General features: G+C 42.2%; 1 protein-coding gene and 1 pseudogene across 1 annotated transcript in view; one reads left to right on the top strand and one right to left on the bottom strand.

Annotated features, from left to right (window-relative positions):
• Nucleotides 1-16,795, bottom strand: part of LOC144496098 (chloride channel protein C-like) — a 99,901-nt gene that overhangs the window by 59,103 nt on the left and 24,003 nt on the right. The window contains exons 8-11 of the mRNA XM_078217068.1: nucleotides 16,433-16,521; nucleotides 10,963-11,102; nucleotides 7,821-7,992; nucleotides 1,958-2,129 (exon numbers count right to left, since the gene is read on the bottom strand). Of these exons, the coding sequence (XP_078073194.1) occupies nucleotides 1,958-2,129; nucleotides 7,821-7,992; nucleotides 10,963-11,102; nucleotides 16,433-16,521 (573 nt within the window). The remainder of the gene's footprint in view (nucleotides 1-1,957; nucleotides 2,130-7,820; nucleotides 7,993-10,962; nucleotides 11,103-16,432; nucleotides 16,522-16,795) is intronic.
• Nucleotides 14,260-15,211, top strand: LOC144496099 (protein CDV3 homolog A-like; annotated as a pseudogene).

The raw sequence follows: 16,795 nt of genomic DNA, 5'->3' as shown, positions 1-16,795 counted from the left end.
AGAAGGACATATTTTACACAGAGGGTGGTGGGGGCCTGGAATGCGCTGCCAGGCAAGGTGGTGGAGGCGGGCACACTGGGAACGTTTAAGACTTATCTAGATAGCCATATGAACGGAGTGGGAATGGAGGGATACAAAAGAATGGTCTCGTTTGGACCAGGGAGCGGCTCGGGCTTGGAGGGCTGAAGGGCCTGTTCCTGTGCTGTATTGTTCTTTGTTCTTTGTTCTTTGAATTCCATTTACATATGTATCTGTTTACAGGCATAACCATACAAATCAAAATAGGATAAAAATCTTCCACTCATAAGTTAGAGCCATTATAATTTTCCTTGTTGATTCCCTGGCTTCGCAAAGCTGCCGGTTAAAGTCTTCTCCGGTAGCAGAGAGCTGTTGAGGCAGGTTACTGGGCGGCACAGACAAGTTAGACCGAAGGGCCTGTTTCCATGCTGTAAACCCAGAAAATAGAGTCCATACTAGCATGGATGCCACTTTGATGGAAAAATCAGCATCAGTAGGTGCACAGCAGTCCTCAAATCATTCTGACCATTGCTATCTCTAACACTTGAAAGCTGATCAAGGCCGGTCCGCAATGTCTCTTTCTAGTTCTATATTGAGGTGCACCCTACAGGGATGTAGTTTCAAGCACCCAGTCACCTGAGCTCTAATTTTCAGCAGAGGGAGGCAGTAACCAGGGGTCACCATTTCTTACAAAGGACAGTATACCTCTACCAAAGATTCCTGGTTTTAGCAGTTTGCTAAGAAAAACAATGGTAAGGAAACCGACCATTGCATCTATGAAGGCAGATAAAGCTGATCCATATCTTGACTCCATCTCCCACCTTGATTCCATAATCCTTAATATCCTACTACCAATCTCAGTTTTGACGTTTTCAATTGACCTAATCTCAACAGATTTCTGGTGGAGGGAGTTCTAGATTTCCACTACACTTTGTGTGATGAAATGCTTTCGGACACTTCCTGACAAAAATGAAACATTATTATTGCAGGGTCTGCAAGCATGACCCCAAGCCTCCGGTGGCTGGTCATTTTAATTCTTCACCTTGTTCTCACACTGACACTTTTGTCCTTGGCTTGCTGCACTTGTTCCAGTGAGACGTGGAACACCACCTCATCTTTTGGTTAGGCATTTTACAACCTTCTGGGCTCAATATAGAGCTCAACAATTTCAGACTATAATCTGTACACCATTTTGTTTCCTTTGCTTGTTTTTGATTTTTTTTTCAGTCAGCAACACACGAGCTCTAGACGCATTTTGCTTCTTGTTTCTTTTCTTGCCTCATCACCATTCCCTTTCACCCTCTTCTTTTGCTCTTGTGCACCTAGTGCTATATTCCTCCCTAAATCTCAATTCGCTATCCCTGTCTATATCTGGCCACTCACCCCTTCCAGTTCTCAATTTCTTGTCACTTCTGGTCTGCGGCCTGAGAAGATTGTCATTGCCCTGCTCTCCATTTTACACAAGTGAATCAGGGAATAGACATGGGACAGTCGCAGAAATCTGTACGCTATGAAACTGGTCGATTCTCTCATGAGCAAAGGAGGCACAGCGTTCTTTCGAGGAGTCTGATTGAAGCCAGCAGAACTCCAGATAAAGGAGAACGTGAATAGGGACAGGACAGAAGAACAAGCCAGTCAATTAGAGATCAGAAGCAGAACTAGAGGGAAATCTGAGCCAATATCAAAGAAGAGCGAAATATAGTTGGTGTTGTCTAAGGTATCTATATCTGGCTAGCAATGTAAAGGTCAAAAACAAAGCAACTATTGGCAAACATATTGGGCGGGATTTTACGGCCTTGCTCGGGCGAGACCAGAAATTCTCGCCCGAGGTCGATGGAGATTTCCGTTGTCGGACCTCACCGGCTCCAATTCTGGGCGGGTGAGGTAGTAGAGTTTCAGCCATTGTATTTAATAATGCTTTTTGATGAACATTTCTTACCATGATGGCAGTGAGGGAGATTGTCAGTCTGGAAACGCCACAGAAATACGAGGCAGCTCCAATTACTGCAAAAAGGCCAGGGTCTATCCAGGCTTCATACTTGTCAGTTTGGATACCAAAAATCGACACCATTATGAGACCAATTATCCTGCCGTACAATGCTCCAGTGTACCTAATGAGAAAGATAATCAGTTCTAGGACACTTCACATAGATTTTCCTTTGAAAAAAAATCAATTTCATTTCAGATCTTGACTTTTATAGGTCCCCAGTTACATTTTGCTGGTGAAGATTTTCAAATCTTATACATTAAGAATGAAAAGTGAAAAACCTAATGTCTTCCTAATTTCCCATGTGGAAACTTATTGGATGAACAACAGGGGAGTTCAAATGTGAAATATTCCCTCAGAGGAAGGAAACGGATATGGTCCATGGATTGTTTATCGAGTCACACAGCAGAGACCTGACAGCAAGCATTCCCTAGACGATCAATCTTGTACTTCAATATAATACCCCTCTGCTGCTGTTTGGGCAACTCTTACTGAAATCATTATCCAAAGGAACAGAGAGTAGGCAAGAGGATAAATATTCTAACAATTGCCTTGAATATTTCATAGAATGCCTACAGTGTAGAAGGAGGCCCTTTGGCCCATCAAGCCTGCATCAACAACAATCCCACCCAGATCCTATCCCCATAACTCCACACATTTACCCTGCTAATCCTTCTGACACTAAGGGGAAATATAGCAGGGCCAAATAACCCAACCTGCACATATTTGGAGTATGGGAGGAAACCGGAGTACATAGAACATAGAACATAGAACATTACAGCGCAGAACAGGCCCTTCGGCCCACGATGTTGCACCGACCAGTTAAAAAAAAACTGTGACCCTCCAACCTAAACCAATTTCTTTTCGTCCATGAACCTATCTACGGATCTCTTAAACGCCCCCAAACTAGGCGCATTTACTACTGATGCTGGCAGGGCATTCCAATCCCTCACCACCCTCTGGGTAAAGAACCTACCCCTGACATCGGTTCTATAACTACCCCCCCTCAATTTAAAGCCATGCCCCCTCGTGCTGGATTTCTCCATCAGAGGAAAAAGGCTATCACTATCCACCCTATCTAAACCTCTAATCATCTTATATGTTTCAATAAGATCCCCTCTTAGCCGCCGCCTTTCCAGCGAAAACAATCCCAAATCCCTCAGCCTCTCCTCATAGGATCTCCCCTCCATACCAGGCAACATCCTGGTAAACCTCCTCTGCACCCTCTCCAAAGCCTCCACATCCTTCCTGTAATGTGGGGACCAGAACTGCACACAGTACTCCAAGTGCGGCCGCACCAGAGTTGTGTACAGTTGCAACATAACGCTACGACTCCTAAATTCAATCCCCCTACCAATAAACGCCAAGACACCATATGCCTTCTTAACAACCTTATCTACTTGATTCCCAACTTTCAGGGATCTATGCACACATACACCTAGATCCCTCTGCTCCTCCACACTATTCAAAGTCCTCCCGTTAGCCCTATACTCAACACATCTGTTATTCCTACCAAAGTGAATTACCTCACACTTCTCCGCATTAAACTCCATCCGCCACCTCTCGGCCCAACTTTGCAACCTGTCTAAGTCTTCCTGCAAACTACGACACCCTTCCTCACTGTCTACCACACCACCGACTTTGGTGTCATCAGCAAATTTGCTAATCCACCCAACTATACCCTCATCCAGATCATTAATAAATATTACAAACAGCAGTGGCCCCAAAACAGATCCCTGAGGTACACCACTTGTAACCGCACTCCATGATGAATATCCTTCGGGAGTACCCGAAGGAACCCCATGCAAACACGGGGAGAATGTGCAAACTCCACACAGACAGTCACCCAAGGTTGGAATTGAACCTGGGTCCCTGGCGCTGTGAGGCAGCAGTGCTAACCATTGTGCCACTGTTTTACCTACCTCACATTTCCTCACAGGAGAAAACAAACAATACCAGATTCGGACACAGATAAAGACAGGCTATATCAGATTGACACAGGTAAAGACAGGCTATATCAGATTGACACAGGTAAAGACAGGCTATATCATCAGATCAACACAGGAGACGGACCACGTCAGATTGACATAGGTTAATATATACTGTATCATAAATTGACACAGGCAAATCCTGGTTGTATCAGATTGACAAAGGTAAAGACAGGCTCCAGCAGTGATTGACACAGGTAAAGACAGGCTGTATCCGATATTGATACAAGTAAAGACAGGCTGTATCAGAGATTGACATAGCTACAGAGAGGATGCATCAATGATGTGTTACGGATGGGAGTGAGACAGGCAAATTGCACAGATTTCCTCTCAGCACCTGTCTGTGAGCAGGGGGTGTTTTGAATTATTTTGAAGTATGTGGTGGTGTGTTTTCCTAAATCCTCAGTTTCTGGATCCAATTTACAAATAACCTCCAGCAAACTCACATTATGATTAACTCAGAAGATTAGTTTATTTCACATTCAAAACCAGGGGAAGAGTGTTAGCAACTTCCCACTCCACCACACACACATGGTAAAAGGAGAATAGGAAAAAGAATTCTATAACTGTGGATAGTAATATCACAAGAACCACAGAAATTAATATTAGTACAAATAATTTCCTGAGTCAGGGATCCAATGTGGAATTATTTCAAGTAAGAACACAGGTTCAGCTAGTTGAAGATAGGAGTTGTAGAGTTTGCTTTACAGTTGATGCTGGTACCACAAGGTAAAGTAGGTACACAGACACTGGATCAGTTCTACATGGAATCTTCCAGCAGAGACAGGCTTCGAAGAGCAGACTGCTGTTCTGCCTGGAGGTCTACTTCTTGGTAGTTCACAACTTGGATGTTAAGTTTGTGGGGCTAAAGATATAGGGCAGAATTTTACGAGATTGATTCTAAGTGTTCAGCTAGCATGAAAATGGAAGAGTTCGTGATCCATTTTTTGGGCAAGATTTCCACGCCCAATCTTATGCACTTAATTATTGAAAATATGGGCTAGACTGTTTCTAGCTGCTGCAGGCAGTGGGCTGGGCTTACTTTGCCAGCCAGTCTGCACAGGGAGCAATTGCGCATGTGCAGACCTCTGATTCTACACATGCACAATTGCAACAGCAGGGGTCTGACAGACAGAAAGAGGGTTGTCAGGTCCGCTGCTGTTTCAGACAGCCTCACAAACTCTCCCCCCACCCCCCACCACAATCACAGGGGCCTGCAGCCGATCGTGAACCACACATCACCTGAAATGCAGCCCCTGCCACCCCCCTCACCACCCAGGCTGATCATGCCCTCTCCCCCCAATCCAATCACGTTGCAGAATGGCAGCAGGTCCCCCCTCCCCCCCATCCGATCATGTTGCAGAGTTGGTTGCAGGCCTCCCTTTCCCTTCCAGGCCCTGCTCCCTTTAGGTCTCGCCCCCATAGGCCCCACCCTGGCACTGGCCAGTGGGCAATGCCAAGGTGCCCAGAGGGCATTACCCAGTGCCAGGGTGCACTGCCAGGCTGACACTGCCCAGGGGGGCAACCCCCCCTTGCCCTCAGCCTCCCTGGGGTGCCTCAGTGTCTATTGGTTCCATCAGCGAGAGGCTGGCCTTGCCGAAAATGCAGCTCTCGTAAAATCGCAAGAGTCGAGAAATTGGGCGTGTTCCTGATTTCTCAGCTCTTGCACAATTTTACTAGCCTGCTTTGCCCATCGATGGGCGGGGCAAGCCAGTAATATCTCAGCCATAATTTTAAAACTGTCCAAAAGGGGACATGCTTGAGTCATATAACATGCTCCATTAATGGTTAACTGCAGCTTAACAATTAGTTTCTGTGCTTCTGGTCAGGATTCCATTGTCCCAGCTAAGGGGGAAGACAAGGTTAGTATTAGCTCTCTTCTGATATAACGAGTTCCGATCTCTTTCTTTTGTGATAGTTCAGGTTAGAGAGCCAGTTTGTCTGCACTTCCACCACTTTTGTTGATTATAAGGGGTCTGTACAATCAGGTCTGAGATTCCACAGGCTAAACGAGGAATTATTTTGTTCTTGTAACTCCTGGTGGTCGCTCCCAGAACATAGGGCTAACTCTGTGGTGATGTGACTTTTAGCAGCCAACTTCTTTGGTTCAGTATAAAGTCTTTTTTTTTAAATGGCAAAAGAATAAAGTTCTGGATTTCTTTTCATTTCATGTGGAACCCAACACAGCAGACATTGGCTGATGCAGGATCAGAAACTGGTACAGTTCAAGACAGGATGGATTAGAAACTGTAAAATGTAAAGACAAGCTAGATTAGAAATTGATGCAGCTAAAAACAGGCTGCACCAGAGATTGACAGAGGATGTGCACCAGCTGAATCAAAGATTGATACAGGTAAAGACAGGTTGTAGCAGAGAATGACACAGGTCCAGACAGGCGGTATCAGCGATTGATGCAACTAAATAAAGACTGTATCAGATATTGATACAGGTAAAGACTGGCTGTATCAGAGATTGCTAATGGTAATTAGCTAAATGCGATTAGATAAATGCGAAAGCTAATGGTATTTGCTACCAAATAAACCTGTTGGACTTTAACCTGGTGTTGTTAAAACTGTTACTGTGTATCAGAGATTGTCACGGGTACAGGCAGACATTAGAAGAAATTGATACAGGTAATGTCAAGTTGCATCATAGATCGACAAAGGTAAAGATAAGTTTTATCAGAAATTAATGCAGGCTCATAAAGGATGTGTCATATATTGATGTAGATAAAGACAGGCTGTATCAGAAATTGACACAGGTAAAGACAGACTGCATTAGTGATTGACACAGGTAAAGACAGACTGTATCGGATTGATACAGGTAAAGGCAAGCTGTATCAGGGATTGACACAGGTAAAGGCAGACTGCATTAGGGATTGACACAGGTAAAGGCAGGCTGTATCAGGGATTGACACAGGTAAAGGCAGGCTGTATGAGATTGACACAGGTAAAGACAGGCTGTATCAGATTGATGTGGAGATGTCGGCGTTGGACTGGGGTAAACACAGTAAGGAGTCTAACAACACCAGGTTAAAGTCCAACAGGTTTATTTGGTAGCAAACCCACTAGCTTTTGGTGTTTGCTACCAAATAAACCTGTTGGACTTTAACCTGGTGTTGTTAGACTCCTTACTGTATCAGATTGACACAGGTAAAGACAGGCTGTATCAGATTTTCCAATCTGCATTATTTTAACACCAACATAAGCAACAACAACAGCTTGCATTTTCTATGGCCTCTTTAATCATGTAAAAAATCCCAAGCACTTGACAAGAGTGTTACCCAATAAAATTTGACACCAAGCCACATGAGAGATTAGAGCAGACAGTCACAAGGTTGGTCAAAAGAATTGTCTTACAGAGGGTTTACAGAGGAGGGAGAAAAGCTGAGAGGTTTATGGAGGGAATTCCAGAGTTTTGGGCCTCAGCAGTTAAAGGCATGGTTGCCGTTGGTGGAACAATTAAAATCAGAGATGCTCAGTAGGAATTAGAGGAGTGCAAGGTATAACAGGGGGTTGTAGAACCAGAGGAGTGAGGCTGTGAAAGGATCTAAAAACAAGGTGAGAATTTTGCTTAACTGGGAACCAATGTAGGTTAGACGGCACAGGGGTATTAGGTGAATGGGACCTAATGTGAGTTAGGAAATGGGCAGAAGAGTTTTTGATTAGCTTATGTTTCAGGCAGTTGGAAGAGTTGGGTTTTCACTGACAACAAAGTAATAACTCAAAAATGTGGGTTGCTCAATCAATTATTTGTTGGCCTTATTAGACAGTATACTGGAAAGCATATCCCTAGTAAAGGTTTACAGGAGTAAAATGGCTTCTTACAGCATTGGTATGACAAGTCCACATGCCATAGCAGTACCAGCTGTCCAACAAGAAAATAGGTAGTAAATGATAAGGGCTGTGAAGAGAGCAGCATATCCAAATTCTTCATGTGTCCCTCTTCTGAAGAGATACACAATTCCATTATATCCATTTTCAATCAGAAGTACAGCAGCTGAAGGCAGACACAACAGCACAACAGTTTAGAAAGACAAAGGCAAAATACTAAAATCTAAAATAAAACAACATCAGTAACTTATATTTATCAAATGGCTTTAATATAATTAAACTTAATAAGCACAATAAAAACAGGAAATGCTGTAAATACTCAACAAGTCAGGTAGCATCTGTGGAGAGAAAAATAAAGTTGATGTTTCAAGGGTGACCTCCTTTGATGATTTTCAAGCAATGAAGTATTTTTAAAGTGTAATTACTGTTGTAACGTAGGGAAAGACTTCAGCCAATTTGTGCACAGCAGGATCCCATAAACAGCAATGAGGTGAATGGCCAGAATTATGGGATTTTGATGGGATTGTTTGAGGGATAAACATTGGCCAAAACACTGGACAAAACTGCCCTTTTCATCTTTGAATCGTCTTGTGGGATCTTTTATGTCCACCTGAGCGAGCTGTTGCTGGCCTTTCTTTAAGGTCTCATCTCAAAATGCTGCACTCTGTTAGTACAACACGGAAGTATCAGCTGAGATCTTAAAAGAAATACTAAAAACTGGAGAGGGAAAGAGGGGGAAATTTCTTATTAAATCAAAAACATGAAAACTATCGAAACTACTTTTAAAATAAAAGAAAATTGCCAGAATTCCCCGGCCATTCACGCCAGCGGGAGTCTCTGGTCCCGCTGGCGGCCCACCCCCTGCCACAGGTTTCCCGGTGCTGTGGGGTGGCTCCAATGAGAATTCCCATTGACAGTGGCTGGACCAGAAGATCCCACCACCAATGAATGGCATACCGCCTTCCGTCGCCAAGATAAATGCTGAGCGGAGGCCAGAGTAACTCGCCCAATAATTGAATTGAAAAGAGGGCAGAAGTATAACAGCAAACAAAACAAATAACTAAATAAAAATTATGAGGAGTAATTGGTCTCATATGAAATCTATACTTGTCCTTGATATTTGTGGCTATTTTTAAATGCCATATTTCAAATAAATCTTACAGTCAATATATATAATTATCAAAGTTGTGATTCAAATAGCTGCAGTGTCAGTGAAAATATGTTATTGTGCCAAAAATGTTCATTCTTGTCCCAAGATAATTATGGATGAGTAAGATCATTGACCCATCTGAGCTCATTTATCCAAAAAGAACTTTGCAATATCCAATTGGTTCTAATTGAAATGGCTAAAAACCTCCAGCTGACTTTCAACATCAGCAAATTCAACTTTCCATCAAAACCTAGGGTTACCATTAACCAGAAGCTTAGCAGGGGCAGGACAATGAACATATGAACATATAAACTGGGAGCAGAAGTAGACTTTGGCCCCTCAAACCTGCTCTGCAATTCAATTCTATCTTGACTGAACTGATCGAGGCCCCAATTCCATATTCCCCCTACCCTCGACAACCTTTGACTCCTTTTTAGTCAAGAATCTACCTATCTCTGCCTTAAAAATATTAACTGACTTTGTCTCCAATGACCTCTGAGGAAGAGAATTTCAAAGACTCATGATCCTATCAGAGAAAAAACACCTCCTCAACTCTGTCTTAAGTAGGTGACCACTTATTTTTGAACTGTGTTCCCTAGTTCTAGTCTCTTCCACAAGGCGAAACATTCTTTCAGCATCCACCCTCCCAAGATCACTCAGGATCTTATATGTTTCAATACTATCATTTCTCATTCTTCCGAACTCCAATGGGTTCAGGTCTAGCCTGTCCAATCTCTCCTCATAAGAAAGTACCTCCATTGCAGGAATTAATCAAATGAGCCTTCTCTGAACTGTTTCTAAAGCATTTATATCCTTTCTTGAATGTGGAGACTAATTTCTACACAGTACTCAAGATGTGGTCTCGCTAACATGCTGTACAACTGTAGCAAATTAAAAACAATGCATCTACTATCTCAGCAGTCACTCCTTATAAGACCTAAGGATGAACTCCATCAGGATCCGGAGGCCTGTCAGCTTTTCATTCTGATTTTCTCAGTACCCTTTTCCTGGTGACTGTAATTGTTTTAAGATCCTCCCTCCCTTTTACCTCCTTATTCATAATTATTTCTTGGAATTATTACAGTGAAGATAGTGCAAATTATCTATTTAATCCATCCTCCATTTCTTTATTTTCCATTATTAATTCTCCAGACTCACCCTCAAGACGACCAATGCTCACTTGACTTACTCTGCTCCTTTTAAAATATCTGTAAAAACTCTTGCTATGTTTTTATATTTCTAGCTATCTATCTCTCATACTCTAATTTCTCCTTCCTGATTAACCTTTGAGTCATTCTTTGCTGTTCTTTATATTCTGTCCAATCTTCTTTGCAAAATTATGTACTTTTGCTTTCAATATGATACTATCTTTAACTTCCTTAGACACTGAAGATGTGTCCTTCCTTCCCTTAGAGTCTTTCTTTCTCACCAGAATGTGTTTTCTCTGAGTATTTTGAAATATCCTCTTAAATGTCTGCCACTGCTTCTCTACTGATCTAACCCTTAATCTAATTTCCTAGTTCACTTAGTTCACAAAGCCACCTATGTCTTCATGCCTTCATAATTACTCTTGTTTAAGTTTAAAACATGAGTCTTAGATCCACTCTTCTCTCCCTCAAACTGAATGTGAAATTCAATCATATCATCATCACTGCTATCTAGAGGCGACTTCTCTATGATGTCATTATTTAACCTTATCTCATTGTACAATACCAGGTCTAGTATAGCCTGCACTCTGGTTAGCTTCAGAACGTAAGAAACTGTCCTGAAAACACTCTATGTACTCATCTTCTAAGCTACCTTTGACAATCTGATTCATGATGACTTAGTATCCAAAGACAAGTCTCTCACCTCCTGATCCCTAAAAACATCTCCACCATCTAAAAGGCTCTACATATATGATGAAATATTCCCCACTCAGGTCACCGTCGCCAAACTGAATATCTACCCTGTCCAAAATTCCAGGAGAGTTTCTTGCGTCATTACCTTGATTGTAAGTGTGATTTGAATGCTTTACACCATCGGGTCCGGTCCAGGTTGTTCCCAGTGGACAGTTGTATGAGTTAAAATGTTCTGTCTTACCCAATAGGTGAGTAAGCTCTGTTGAGATGTTGTAGTAAAATGATCTAGTTAACCATTCAGAGAAAAGTATCAATTAAGTTCCTCATGATAATTATAATAACAATTAAACAAGGGAAAGATCAAAAATAATTTGATAATACTGGCTAACTGGTGTTTGAAAATGAAACTTACCATAAAAATGAGGGGGCTCAGAACTAAGTATAAGTTCCCCTCATGAGCTATGAATTCCACAATCAGCATTGAACTGACAACTCTTATAGCAATTCGTAACATTTTAGAATAGATATGTATATTGTACATTTAGATGAGAACAATTAAGTGCAATTTATAGTATGTTCCCTATTCATTTATTTGTTACTCAATAAAGAATTCAACTGTGAAAATGTCCAAGCACTTATATACTCACACATGTGTCATTTGCAGCATAAACCCAAACAAAATATCAGTATTCACGATTCACTTTCTAATTAAGAATACTTTGATTTAATTCATTTATGTTGATGTGAAGGAACTGGATATTTAGACTGGTAATTTTGACAAACACCTCTTGTGCCTAATATTTGCAACATGCCCCTCTAAGCAGTATCTTTATCGCTCTTGTCTCCTTCTCTTCAAGCTTATAAAAACTGAGAAAATAGCATAAGTTCATTGTGAACAGATTTATTTTCAAACTGGGTATGAAGTTATTGAAATCCAATAAATAGTAAAAGTCCATTAAAGCACAAATAGAGTCCAAGCCAATTCATCCAACTTTCTAACTCAATAGTACTCCTCCCTGTATTCACTTCCAATCATTTACAAATATAACAGTACGGCAAATTACCTTCAAGCTTTGAGTAAGCCAGGCTTGAACTCAACTCTCAAGTGACCCATAAATGTTTAATTTCCTCTGGTAACAGACTTCATAAATTTGCCCCCACATATCGGTCCACAGGAAACCATTCAAGTAGCAAAGATCATATTGCAACATGAAATATTGACCAAGAATTGTGGAGCCATTAATATAATAATTCTTTCACTTAAGATCAGTAGGTACAACTTGAATTTAAATTAGTTCTTTAATTTAGCAAGCGGAAGGGGAATAGACCCTGAAAAGGAATGAGGAGAAAATGTTTGAAGAAGTACACTTTGAGGAAATCTTTGAAGCTAGGAAAAGTGTAGCAGTCACTTAGATCATTCTTAACTATGCACTCAGAGCCAGAGAATAATCTGTAATGGCATTCCTTCCTGCACCTTGATTTATTATTGTCTCACATATTGGGATACAATGAAAAGTATTGTTTCTTGCATGCTGTACAGACAAAACATACCATTCAAAGAGTACGTAGGCGACAAGGAAAGGAGAGGGTGCAAAATATAATATTACATTTAAAGATAGGGTGAAAGATCAACTTAATATATGATTGGACCATTCAAAAGTCTGATGGCAGCAGGGAAGAAGCTTCTTGAGTTGGTTGGTACGTGTTGTCAGACTTTTGTATCTTCTTCCCTACAGATGAAGGTCAAAGAGAGTATGTCCAGGATGCCAGGGGCCCTTGATTATGCTGGCTGCTTTTTCCGAGGCAATGGGAAGTGTTGACAAAGTCAATGGATGGGAGGCTGGTTTGCGTGATGGACTGGACTACGTTCACAACCCTTTGCAGTTTCTTGCAGTCTTGGTCAGAATAGAAGCCATACCAAGTTGTGATACGGCTGGAAAGGATGCTCTCTATGGTGCATCTGCAAACATTGGTGAGAGTCACAGTGGGCATGCTGAATTTCCTGAGCCTTCTGAGAAAGTAGAGGCATTGGTGGGCTTTCTTAACTATAGTGTCAGCGCGGCGTGACCAGGACAGGTTGTTGGTGATCTGGACACTTAGAAACTTGAAGTTCTCAACCATTTCCACTTGATTGCCATTGATGTAAACAGGGGCATGTTCTCCACTGCGTTTCCTAAGGTCGATGATCATCTTTCATTTTACTGACATTGAGGGAGAGATTATTGTCATTTCATCAGATTCTCTATCTCTTTCCTGTACTCCATCTCATCATTGTTTGAAATCTGACCCACTACAGTGGTGTCATTAGCAAACTTGAAAATGGAGTTGGAGCGGAATTTCACCATGCAGTCATAAGTGTATAAGGGATATAGTAAGGGGTTGAGGATACAACCTTGAAGGCATTGGTGTTGAGGATAATCATGGAGGAGGTGTTGTTACCTATCCTTACTGATTACGGTCTGTGGGTTAGGAAGTCTAGGATCCAGTCACAGACGGAGGAGCCGAGCCCCAGGCCACAGAGTTTAGAGATAAGTTTTCAATTGCCACATGTATGCTGATGGCACCCAGCTTTACCTCACCACCACCATTGCATTTGAAGCATTTCAGAGAAGGTTCATGTGACTGCTTCCTGGGATGAAGGGGTTAGCTTATAAGGAGAGATTGAGCAGGATGGACCTATACCCATTGGAATTTAGAATAATGTGAGGTGATCATATTGAAATATCATATTGAATGGAAACTCAACTAAGAATCAAATAGGACACCACTGAGTGAACAGTGAGGAGGAAAGGGCTCTGGTATTTAGTATTTTGGTGGTAGTCAGCCAAAGTAATTGCAATCGTATCAATGGAAGCTGGATGAAGGATATTGTACATTAAAAACGCACTACCTGGGGCACTCACTTGGTTCAGAGGTAAAAGAATCAGTTTTGAACCATATAGTTCAGGTCACAGCAGAGGCAGACTTACAACAAAATACAGAGTGTATAGGCACAGGGCTCCACAATAGGAGGGCTCCACGCTGGCCTCTGATTGTGTGGGCATCAATCACAGTCTTACAGCTCTGCATCTGCAGATAGGATCATTTGTATTTCTTGAGCTTATCAGTAGACAATGCAGAGCAACATCTAACTCTGATTAGTCGAGGCCCCTTAGAGCGCAAGACTCGATTAGATTGGATCACCGTGTGCACTGGCAACATGGGAAGCTGAATGTTACAACTTCCCAGCAAGATTTAAGAAGGCAATTCCAGCAACCCAGGCAGAAAAAAGGTGTGGGCCATCCATTGCCAATGCTGTCCCTGGTTTCCATGCCCCTGTCCAGCCTGCTCTGGGATGCTCTGGCCAACTCCCAGTCCCTCCTGCACCATCCTGTCTCCCCGAGCCACCAAGCCAAGATGGCAATGAATGTCTGGCTTCAGCCTCTCCAACTCCCAGCCCAGCATGGCCGAGCAGGTTGACAAGAAGCTCAATTATTTCTTTGCCAAAAGAGACAAGAAGAAGAAGAAAGACAAAACCAAAGTGGCTAAGGCGGTGCCTCCCACCAGGCTGGCCAAAGCCACGGTGTCGATTGAAGCCCCCGCCCCGGCCCTTGCCCTGGCCCCAGACCCACCCGTGCCGCCACCACTGCTGCCGTCTCTGTCATGTCGGCAGCAGTGGCTTCTGCTGAAACTGCACTGGTATCAGTCCCCAGAGTGGCCAAGAAAGTGAAGAAGGAGAAAGAACGGGTGGCGAAGAGCGAGTGTCAGGATCCCCAACAGGAGTGGGTGAAGACTGGAAAGAGTTTGACTTGAACAAAAGGGAGTTGACCTGGAGCGCCTCATTGAACAGGGAGTCGGGGCTGAGCTGAAGCCAGAAACTCACAGCCATCTCGACTTGGTGACTCAGGGGGACAGGGTGGAGCAGGAGGGACTGGGAGCCGGCCAGAACCACCCAGAAGTTGATTACAGTGGCTTGAAAATCAATTTCTTACAAATCAGTGATCAAAGAGAGGAAGAAGACGATGAGAAGAATCAAAGACGATCAGGGTGAAGATGGTGGAGAATATCGTGAAAACAGAAGGAAACAAGTTGAGCCCTGGAACAAGATTAATCCAGCACCAGCACCTGTCGTTGTGTTTGCAGAAACCCCAGAATCAAAGCCACCTAGTGTTTATCAGCCTCCTGCAGCCAGATTGGGTAATGTGATAAGAACACAATCACAAGAACAACCAGAGATTTACAATGATGCAGTTCTATCCCTACAAGCTTCTGCAAAGCATATAGAAACCAGAAAAGATAAAGAAATGGAAAAGGCCTTTGAGATGGTGAAATATAAAAACAGAGCCAGAGAGGATGGTTCTAAAAGTCAGTCCATTCAGCTAGAACTTGGTAAGTTTGCTTTTGGGGAACAGTAAATGTTGGTGCCTATTTTACAGCTCTGCATTCCAGCCCAGGTAACTAACCAACATGAAACCCATCTGTTTTCACCCCACAATGCCAGAAACATTTTTTAATTGATCTGATATAGACTTCTGCAAGCAAATGAGGCATCTGCAAGGTATCATGGGAATTTTAAGCTTAAAGCATAATAACTGTTATAATCTACTGTGGACTGGAACTGATAAAGGATTGCTGATAGAGTGTCAGTCACTCTTGGAGCAATGTTTTTGGGTAAAGATTAAAACTGCAGCCATTAAGATTTCCATTTGTTTATAGTCCTGCTTTCTATTTGAATGTTGAGCCTCTCAAAGGTGACGAGCTCCCAGACCAGCCGATGGCCGCTTCGATCAACCAAAAAAGTTAAGGATCATAATACTTTTGCTTTAGAAAAGAATATTTAAATAATTATATTTAAAGTGAGAAACAGTAGAATTTGAATTTGGAGATTTTACATTTTTAACACAATATAAAATGGATTTTAAATGTTTTCAAAACCCTGTTTCTTTTTACGTCTTAGCCTGGCTACAATATAAGATGAATTTGCACACATGAGTGAATGCCTACCAACACAAATTACTGTTTAGGAAGCTTTTTAAACTACATATATATGTTTACATCATCACATTTATCAAGTGTAAAATACTGATCCAAGTAGACAACTTCCATTAATTGTTGAGGGTTAACATTTTCTAAAGTAAGACCAATGACAATTTAGCATTTGAAATGACATCATTGATGCAGTGTCGCAGTGTGACATCATTGGGGGCATGGCATCATTGAGGGCAGGTTGTGATGTCATTGGGGTGGGATGTGGTGTGACTGGGGGCAGGGTGTGACATCATTGGGGACATGGTGTGGCATCATTGGAGACAGGGCATTGCATCATTGGGAGTGGGGTGTGACATCATTGGGGTGGGGTGTGACATCATTGGGGGGTGTGACATCATTGGTGATGGGATGCAATGTCATTGGGGCGAGTTGTGATGTCATTGCAGAGGGGAGGTGGGGGCGGTGCAATGCAAAAATGAAGGTGAGCACAGGGCCCTACGAAGTGTACGTCCAGCCAGCATTCACTGTCAAATCTCCCATAAATAATGGCCACTAGTTCCGAGGAAAGGCCATTCCATCAAGGAGCCAAAAGTTTCAAGAGTGGAGGGAAGATGGAAAATTGCAAAGAGAAAAAAAAATGTTCTTACCTGTTTTCTTGTTCACTGTGTATGTGGCCAGCGAACGTTGTGCATGGGAAGAAGGAAGGCACATAGACAGTAACCGTAATTGTGATTAACTGAAAAATAGAGTATTCATGAGAGACCAAGCTTCACAAATGATTAATCTTTTCTTCTAATTTCAGGTATCTTTACTGGAAAAATATTAATGTAAAAGTTACATGAGAATAATAAAACTACCAATGGTAGAGCTTTTGAGTGTTTTTATATGTGAGCTTTAAAAGCATGCTAAAACGACAGCCACTTAATAAAGCTCTGCTGACCAATTAAAATCCTCAAACTTCAAAGAAATAACCATGACATTTTTGTACAATTTTCCTGATTCTGTCAGAC

The sequence above is a fragment of the Mustelus asterias genome, chromosome 7, assembly GCF_964213995.1.
Source record: "Mustelus asterias chromosome 7, sMusAst1.hap1.1, whole genome shotgun sequence".
NCBI lineage: Eukaryota > Metazoa > Chordata > Chondrichthyes > Carcharhiniformes > Triakidae > Mustelus > Mustelus asterias.
This window is presented reverse-complemented; position numbering and strand designations above follow the sequence as displayed.